This window comes from Centruroides vittatus, unplaced genomic scaffold (genome assembly GCF_030686945.1).
Source record: "Centruroides vittatus isolate TY-2023 unplaced genomic scaffold, ASM3068694v2 scaffold_769, whole genome shotgun sequence".
Taxonomy (NCBI): domain Eukaryota; kingdom Metazoa; phylum Arthropoda; class Arachnida; order Scorpiones; family Buthidae; genus Centruroides; species Centruroides vittatus.
The window spans coordinates 3,186,327-3,196,486 of NW_027122717.1; the positions used below are offsets into that span (position 1 = coordinate 3,186,327).

Sequence of the window (10,160 nt, forward strand, 5' to 3'; positions counted from 1 at the left end):
ACTTCTTTTATTTGGTTTTAACTGTTATTCTTTAGTACAAAGATATGTCTACTTGGGTACTGTGATCTATGCAAATGATTGTTTTGAGAAAATTAGCTCTTGCTACTTCTATTCTCCCTCATTTCTTCAGTACAAAGTATTTTTCAGTATTTGTTATCCCTTAAAAAATCCAGATTTGCATTGTCAGCAGAACAGTAACAAGTACGGCTTCATCAAATCTACTCCTTATTTGCAAACTTTAATATATAATGTGTATGATTAATTTTGTTTTTATTTGAGAAGAAAAAAAAATATTGTAGACAAATTTAAGTGAAAATTTTCAGTTTATTTGAAAATGTTACATGTTGATAAAAGTTAAAATTTTCAAACAAGTTGAAAATTTTGGGTTTTCTTTAACAACTAAAGTGAAATCCACAAATAAATTAACTTTGTGATGTTGAAAGAAACTGATGACTCGGTGCTACAATATTCGACGCCGTATCTTTCAGTACAACTGCCATTATATAAAATTACCATTTCTTTTGTAGCACAAATTAAATGTCTGGATGAATGTCCTAAGTCCCATTTCCATTACAATTCTTGATGGAAATATTTTGGTTTTAATTCTTCTATTCTCTTGATGTAGTCTGCTTTCTCGATACATCCTTCGCATCTCTCATCCCAGTCGGAAAGGATTTTCTTCAGATCTCTTACTTTCAATTTTTTCAAATCTACGGTATTGAGGTCAATTACCTTTTCTGAAAAAGAAAATAAAACCAATAAATAATCTTAAGCCCTTACAGGGTAATTTTGTCGGCATCCACTCACCATATCTTAGTTCACATATTTGCGAATCCTTTTTCTTCAGTCTCTCACATATTTTATCTGCCGGCAGACCCCAGCTCATGGGTTTCGACATTTCTGCTAAAATAGACGTGGCGGATTCTTCTAGTCCTCCTAAATAATAACACTAAAAAAATTTTGATTTTTAAATATTAAATTCCTAATATGGAATTTCCCTTTAACAAAAATCACTTACAAAACGATTTTCTGCTTTCTTTGTATTTAGACAGAGATCTTTAAATTTCTGTTCTATTTTGGCTGGCAGAGACTTCTCGTCATCTGTTAGACTCTTAGCTAGTTTATTTATTACTCCCAAGCAAACTTTAAATAATAATAACTCATTAGTGATATAAACAATCACATTTGTTCTTAACTGCTAAAAGTATAGAAAGCTCACCTTCACATTCACCTTCCCTTAAGCTTAATGTGTAAGGTAATACTGCTATGAGACTAGCAACTATCATCAATGATTGTAAAACTTCCATTTTGTTTTATTTCCTGTAATAAAAATTATAAAATTATGATTTTTTTTTATTATTTAACTTATAAAACATTTTTTAATGTCTTTCATTGCTTACTTTATTAAATTTAAAAGCAATAATAATGCTTGTCAAAGCAGCATTAAAAGTAATTCACAGATTACAAAAACTAACAAAGCAATTTGCCTAGAAATAGGTGGTTAGGAAGCCATCTTGTGGTAAATTTAATAATTAGAAATAACTTTAAATTAAAAGTTATAATACAGTGTTTTGAAGAAAAGATTGGCCCAGCAAGGTACTCTAACCTGGACTGCCAGTTATGTTATCTGAACCTCTATTCAATCTCTGCTTCCAGAGCTGTTAATGTACATATAACCATGCGAGTCACTGCCAACTGGGGACAACTTTAGTGCCTATGGCTCTCCTTGGTTCCGAGCAGACTATACTCTTATTCCAGCATTATTATTATATCTTTCCAAGTCAAAATATAAGCCTACTATGGTAGCATTTAATTAAGCAACCTATGATGAAGGTTAGAACAATTTAACAAATGCTTCTTTTAGATTAAAATAATCTTTATAATTAGACTTTAAACTGTTGCATTGTATAGACTTTTAAACCGAAAAACTAGGAATTATTATTCTAAAATACCCGTATAATCTTAAATCAACATTTAATAATTTTTAATGAATTCAGTTATTGGTCCAAATACATTTTCAGATCTAACAAGTGTCATTACATTTTTATGGAATAAAGGGGGAGTCGTGGACGGTGCTGGTGACTTTTTATGCGAGGCTAGAAGTGACGTTTTATCGTAGTATTGTGGAAAGTAATTGAATATGGCGTATCAGAAAGTTCACGAATACACAAATATTTTAGGAATAAGTTTAATAATGTGCTTATTGCAAATTGCGGGGATAGAGTCTAACCCTGGGCCTTTGGCTAGATCTCCTCAGGAGATTGATCGTGCAGATATGCAAAGTAAGAGGCGTGGAAGACCCCGGAAAGGTAGTGCGAAAGAATTAGAGAGTGGAGATGAGTTATTGAATCTGATGCAGGGTGAACAAGAACAAATTGTAGAAATCCCTTCTATAACTAAAAGTGGGATAGTGAGAGATTCAAACATTCAAGACTACTTTGCAGTGGCCGCGGAAGAGGACGAATGTGAAACGGAAGAGACCCAATATACTTTAAAAGGAATATACGAGTTAATTCAGGAAAAGTTTATGCAGTTAAATTCAGATTTAAGTACGATAAAAGTAGAAGTAACCTCACTAAAAGTAGAAGTAACCTCACTAAAGGAAGAGAATAGAAAACTGAAAGAAGAATTGGATAAAGCCTTCCAGAGAGTGACCGACCTCGACCAGTTAGTTAAGTCTGGTAAACAACTGCAAGGTAAGCTGGAGTTTCAAATTGACTCTTTGAGAAACGAGAAAGTAAAGAATAATATTATAGTCCTGAACTTCCCGTTTAAGACAAACGATCTCGCGGATGAAATTAATTATTATATTAAGAACGAACTAGAATTACCTGACTGTTTGCCTGATAGTTTGGTCAGAGTGTCGGGCGGGGATGATAAATCTATTGTGAAAATTATATTAAGTTCTATCTATGAGAGAAACTCGATTTTGCGAGAGTTCTGGAAAAAGAGGTCAAAATTGTCAGGTACAGGAAAGGGAAAGCCTCTATTTATAGCAGATCTATGTAAGAGATCCAGGATCAGAAGGAAAAAATTAACTTCGATGATAAGTCAAGAAAAAGCAAAGGGACATAAAATAAAGGTTAGAGACGATTGCTTCATAAAAGATGGTAATATCTTTACGTATGATTTAAATTCGGAAGAAGTAATACAGATTAATTATTTTTTATGAGTCGCCAGACTGTTGATAGAGAGAGGCGGGAACAGGAGAGGTTGAAATCTGATGTTAAAAAACTGACTAATATTAAGGAAAATAGTAATCTCTACCAGGAGAGTTCATTAAACTTGTTACCTCTAGACCAAGTCGAGGAAAATATTCAGGCTATCTTAGACAAAATTAGTATAAGCTTTTGGAATATCCAAGGCCTTTTTAAAAAAATCTATAAAGACCCTGTTAAGCAGTTTTTACAATCGCATGAAGTAATGGGATTCACAGAGACTTGGATACCAGATATAAATAAGATAGGGAAGAGACCCCTAGAAGATAAGTTTTGGATTCTATATAGTAATGCTCAAAAGCCACAAAAATTTGGTCGACCAGTTGGGGGCTTGTTACTATTAATTAAGAAATCGTTTGGTCAACTAGTGCAAACACATATTACTTCCAGTTTTATATTCGCCTTGGTGGAATTAAACCAGAGGCTACAATTGTTGTGGGGAGAAGCGAGATTGGGAATCGTTCTAGTATATATATCCCCATCGTCAGCTGCTATAGGGCATATTGTAGAGATACAAGAAAAAATCAACCAATGGTTAATATATTCCGACCTTTGGGTGTTAGGTGGAGATTTTAATGGACGTATAGGCGACAAACTGGATACGATATATAAAGGAAAAAGTTTGAGAATTGATAATGCGAGGATATCGAAGGATAGAGTGTCGAACAATAATGGAGAAGTACTGTTAAATTTTACACGTGAAAATAATTTCTTTATGCTAAATGGGAGATTTACCGGAGATATTCCAGCGGAATATACGTTTATAAGCCACACTGGCAAGTCAGTCATAGATTATATCATTTGTTCAGAGGAGATGCTTAGTAAGTGTATAAAGTTGTCGATTCTTGACCTTGATCACTCAGATCATTTTCCAGTACAGTTGTTGTTGTCCGGAGATAGTCCAAGAGTGGAGTTCTGCCAGAACAAACTACAGAAACATAAAGAGGCGGGATCGTTGGGAAGTAGAAGGTTTGATAAACAGAAATTGTCACAAGATTTGCCAAAAAAGTTTGAGGAGATATTAGTCCAAGAATCACTCCACAGACCGATTGATAATTATGAGAATCTAATTGCGATAATAGATGCGTGTCGTGTAAAGTACAGGCAGGGATGTGAACCACGGAGATTTAAACAGATTTGGTATGACAATAGATGTTACTACTACAAGATAAGGAAGCAAAAGAGTTTAGCTCAGTTTAGGAAAACAAATCAAGAAGCAGCCTGGAAGAAATATGTACAGAACAAAAGATGGTACAGGAATTTTGTGAAGGCAAAAAAGAAAAGATATTTATCCGAACTTAACGATAGGCTGATAGAAGCTAAGGACTCGAAAGTATTCTGGGATATCATAAATGATTTTCGTCGACCCACTGGTTATTTACGAGAGCCAAGTTGTGTACCGTACACTAGTTGGCTACAGTATTTTGAAGGGTTCTCAGCCGATTATCGTAATAAAATGGATCAAGTTTATGTGGAAGAATCTTATACTGAGGTAAAAACTAGTGAAGAAGTGTTTAGTGTCCAGGAATTACAAAGATGCGTTGCGAAACTTAAAGTGAAATCAGCACCAGGTATAGATAATATTCCTAATAAATTAATTAAAAATTTACCAGTATCTATACTTAGTTATCTTGCAAGACAATATAATGGCTTTTATTCAAGAGTAGTAGTTCCAGTTGACTGGAACAAAGTAATATTCTTCATGTTATACAAGAAAGGGGAAAGGTTAATACCTGGCAATTACCGTCCCATTGCATTATTACCGACGTTTCGTAAGCTGTTTACATCAGTGCTGCTTTCCAGGTTTATTGCATGGATTGACAGAGAAAATCTTAGGAATCCCACGCAGTTTGCCTTTGTCAAAAAAGGTGGGACTCAGTTAGCTCTATTTGTGTTAATGGCCATTGTACAAATTCAGCTGTATAAGAAGAGACAGAAAGTTTTCGCCTTATTCCTAGATATAGAGAAGGCATATGATGCAGTAAATATTAAAAACCTTCAAAATAAAATGCGATACTATCAAGCGGAGACTTTAATGGTAGAAATGATAGGATTGTTATTTGGAAGCTATGAAGCGACTATTAGACAAGATGACACGCAGTGGGCGCCGTTTAGGATAGATCGTGGGCTGTTACAGGGTGACCCATGGTCCCCCCACCTCTTTAATTTTTATACTTTTGATTTAAATAACAGTTTTGAAAGGGAAGAGGATGGATTCTTGATTGAAGAAAATATAGTTCACTCCATTGTCTATGCAGATGATATTGTGATAATCGCCCCCACTGCTGCTGCTCTACGGAGGAAAATTCAGCAAACAATGTTATATTTTAATAAATTAAAATTGAATATTAATCCGAAGAAATCGGCTATCATGGTGTTTAGAAATGGTTCTAAGCTTTCAAAGAGGAACATGTCATTTTATATTAATAAAGAGGAATTAAAAATAGTCAATGAAATAAAGTTTTTAGGGGTAATCTTAACCCCTATGTTGTCCTTTGAAAAACAAGTCAAAATGTCACTGGTCAAGGCAAATAAGTTAATAGGAAGTATAGGAATGTTATTTTCAAAAATTAAATTAAAAAACACCCAAACGCAATTTAAACTGTTTAATTCAATAATTGTAAATGCAACAAGCTATGCAGCCCCAATTTGGTGTTTGCCAAAATATCAGAAGTTAGAAGCGATTCAAAATAAGTTCATACGGAGAGTGTTTTTACTGGACTATAAAATCCCTGGAAGCATACTAAGATTAGAGTTGAATAGATTCAGAATGACGTCAATGTTGGTTAAGAGATGTGTAAAATTTTTAATGAAGGTGAGAGACAGTGGGCAGTTGTTGTTTAGTCTTTTGAACCAATTATATAGGAAATCATTACGAATCGAATCGAGAAAGAACTGGGTAAGTCACCTGACTAGAGTAATTAATAATTTTGGATTTTCGATGGGCCCGTTTATACACCTTCCGGAGATTAGTGGAGATTTATGTAGACAGCTTACTAGAAATGTAATGGAGAATTCATTGATACTTGATGTGGAGGATATCCGGACACGAAAGATGCCGATTCCATATAATATAATACTGGACTACCCTAATATTAATAATTACATGTTGTTTAATCTCCCCTTTGGTGTTAAGAGGTTCTTCGTCCAGCTTCGCCTTAATAATGATGTAATAACGATTGAAAACAAGATTTATATTTATTCTAAAATTGAATGTCCGAGGTGTTTAAAAAACTTCTCTAAATTTCATCTGGTCTGTGGATGCGAAAAAGCAATAGTGCTAAGACAAAGTTTCGATTTAAATAATTTAAATGAGTGCTCCTCGGAAAAAGAAATGTATATGTTTTTTCATGTGGCTAAGTTAAAATCTATTTATAACTTGTATAATTTTGTTAAAAAATTTGTAACTATGTAACTGTTTATTTAATGAATGTTGATCATAACTCCCCTTGTAACAGGCCAAGGCCTATTACAAATAAAGATGAATTGAATTGAATTGAATTTACATTTTAATAAGTACATATTACATTGATCACTTCTTGAATTCTGTATGTAATCTATTTTATAATCTTAAAAAGATCCTCAAAAGACAATCGTGTAACATTATTTTATACAAGGAAATGCAACAATGCATTAAATATACGGTCGGTTTCCACACAAATCAATTTACGGGTGGATTCTAATCTAATCTTTAACAATAAAAAAAAAATTATATATATATATATATTCAAGCCTTTGAATTTATTGCCGGCGGATTCAAACGGTAAGGAAGATTGGAAGATTTCGAACAGTGAGCAAGATCAGCTCTCTCAAGTGTAAGCAAGTATGGAAATTTCAAACAAGCAATTTTCTCCATTACCCTTCTTTCAGTCCAAAAATGCAGTTAAGAAAGTGTGCTCATTACGTCAAGCTCCAATAAATAAATAAAATTAAAGAAATTAACTTTATGTTAAGTGCATATTGGTGCAGGAACTAGAATCATGTTGAAGAGATGATTTTTAATGTAGAATTTCATAAAGGAAAAAAAAAATTCGATTTTTTTTCAAACGAATCTTCTATAAAATCAAATTTCCTGTGTTAAAAACCACATATTTGTCCTTATACTAAACGAATTAGTTGGAAGATACTTTAGTTAAATCATACATACAGGAATATAGAACTAAGTAGCTAAAAGTAACTTCTACCGCGAATTGTATTCATTGAACGCTGTCCACTCATACTTTGTAGTTTTTAAACATAAATATTATTTAAAACGTGTTTTAAATGACGTAAAACGTATACTTACAATAAACAAAGCTTAGTAGACGTGTTATAATAATATTTAAGACGAGACAGACGTCACACAAGATACGATTTCGATTGAAAATAATAATAACTGAATACTGTTCCTTTGACAAATCTCGATTTTAGCTTAAAGGACATTTGTCTTCTTCTGATTGGTCGATTTCTCTAAGACGCCATCTTACGAATAGAATCCTGGAAACAATAGAATAATTTTCATTTATTTTAAATAACTTTCAAACTCGATTTATTATTTTTTAATTAGTAATTTTTAAAATGATATATTAATTTTGTATACTAAATTATTTTTATTTAACTTTTAATATTATGTAATTTTTTTCTTTAATTATGGCGTTATTATACCTGAACGAACGTTTTATATGTTATCATCATGGTTACTAGATAATATGAATGGGGAACTGTTATTGTTCTCGCTCTTCGTTTTCGTTCTAGGGACAACTGCTCCCGATAAGACGGCGTTCCGGTTGTCCAACCGGCAAAGTTAGCGAGAATTGCATACCACGCGTGTATTTTTAAAAGTGTTTTTTTGTTTTGTTGTTAATTATTTCAGCTTTATTTTTGAGTTTTTTGTAATATACGATTGTCGATTTGGCTTTAGATCGTTTATTTTTAAAGAAACGAGGCCGAAATAGTTGATTTTTACGAAGCAGCACGTGAATTCAGAATCGGTGAATTTCTTTCTAGCAAGTGAGATGTGCAAATGTCGTGCACAGAGTTGCCATAAGAGAGTATAACAAGACGTACTGTACAACAGGAGTTCACATCTTTACATCACTTGCAGACTGCATTATTTGCTTCAAAACATAACATTAAATTTTTACAAATTAATATCGATTTATTAATTAATTAAGTCAACTTATAAGAATAAAATTTTCGTATAGAATAGAATTACCAAATAACCTGATGCGAAGGGAAGACAATTCCTGTAGAAAAAATGTCGAAAAGGAGGACGCATAAGAGGAAAATTTTGAGTTAAAGTGTACCTAGGTAACCCTATGGCGGCATTTCCGGTAATCTCGATAGCATTTGCGATTACAAATGCAAATTTTTAATTTTCGTGGGCCGAGGACGCATGTTCTAACCTAACTTAACCTATTCTAATAAATTGCCAAATTATTGGTAATTTATTAGGGAATAGAATAGGTTAGGTTAGGTTTTTTTTGTAACTCTTTCCGCCCTGTGGGCACTAAGAGGCCTCTTATAGCAAGCCCATTATGGATTCGGCCAGGACCACAATGGGGCGGCCGGGTGGTGAGGGACGGGGACCGACATATCCGAATACACCACCCTCCGAAAAATTCCTGGGGATTTTTCGACCCGTCCGGATTCGATCCCGGGTCCCCCAGGGCGGCAGGCTGCTAATCTTGACCGCTCGGCCATCCGGCCGCTAGGTTAGGTAGGTTAGAACATGTTCTCTGATTCCAGCAAACAGAAGAAAAGAATAATTTGATAATTAAAATTATTAAAATAGGTTAAGTTAGAACGTGCGTCCTCGGGCCCACGAAAATTAAAAAATTTGCATTTGTAATCGCAAATGCTATCGAGATTCCGGAAGTGCCGCCATAGGAGTTACCTAGGAACACTTTAACCTAATTTTGTAAAAAAAAAAAAAAAAAAAAAAAAAAAAAAAAAAAAAAAAAAAAGATTTTTTGTTGAACCTTTACAAATACGAATTGCTTTTCAAAAGTATTTTTGAAACACAAACTTAATTGTTCACATTTTAATTAAGGTTGTCGCACAAAATCGTATTTTTCTGGTGTGCTGATTCTGTTAAGCAGTTATTCGTTTCTTCAGATTTCATCATAAAATTCTAAACAATTACGATTGTTAAAGTTGAATTTCACCATAACGGCATAACCAGACTTTTTACTGTTTCAATTGTCATTTTGTTTCGTTCATCTGTCCACTGAGATTTCACCAGACTTAATACTTTTTCAGTGGTGGCATTGTGCGTGGGAATTGAAAACGTATTGGCAAATTTTAAGCAATTCAGAATGTAATTTCACATCGTCTGTTGCCTGTCAATAACAAGCCATTTTTCACTAAGTAAATTTTCATTTAAATTAGAATTTGCCTTTAAATAATTTGGGTGTACTATAGATTACTATCTATGGAATTTCAGGACTTTGATTATATATTGGAACTCAGGGGACCGAGATGAGTTCAACGGTACCCTATTTTTGGACCGGAGACGAAAAATAAAAAAAGTTATCATACTTTTTCACTTATCATACTTTTTTAATGCTCTCATGAAGACGGCACCATAGTTGCTAGTACTGCCATCTTGCGGTAAAGTCTGCAAACCATGACGTCGGACTACGGTCATCTCCCGGAGGGTTAAACACGCGATACGAGAGCGGAGAGAGCGACGCGACTTCCGATCATCGCGCGATCGCCATTTCGGTTAATGTTACTTATGGCAGCGAACATGGCGGCCCGACTGACCTCTCGTATGGGCGCCACCACACGCCGCCATGTGCTAAACTAGTGATCGATTCACGGTAGTTCTTGAACAAAGTAAAAAAAGGGGGAAAACATCTACTAAAGGCAATTTTAACGGCAAGCGACGGGACTCCCGATCGCGATAGCGAGGCCGACTTAGCGGAGAGCGACGCGACTCCCTATCATCGCGTGATCGCT

General features: G+C 34.2%; 2 protein-coding genes across 2 annotated transcripts in view; both read right to left on the reverse strand.

The window, feature by feature from the left end:
• LOC136989770 (cation-dependent mannose-6-phosphate receptor-like) overlaps positions 1-10,160 on the reverse strand; it is a 213,176-nt gene that overhangs the window by 85,259 nt on the left and 117,757 nt on the right. The gene's annotated exons all lie outside the window — the stretch shown is intronic.
• On the reverse strand, positions 305-7,658 carry Manf (mesencephalic astrocyte-derived neurotrophic factor). Its single transcript, XM_067287998.1, has 5 exons — positions 7,504-7,658; positions 1,220-1,320; positions 1,019-1,143; positions 808-949; positions 305-737 (listed from the first exon to the last, which is right to left on the reverse strand). Exons 2-5 carry the CDS (start codon positions 1,305-1,307, stop codon positions 571-573), a joined length of 522 nt encoding a protein of 173 aa, XP_067144099.1. The 5' UTR covers positions 1,308-1,320; positions 7,504-7,658; the 3' UTR covers positions 305-570.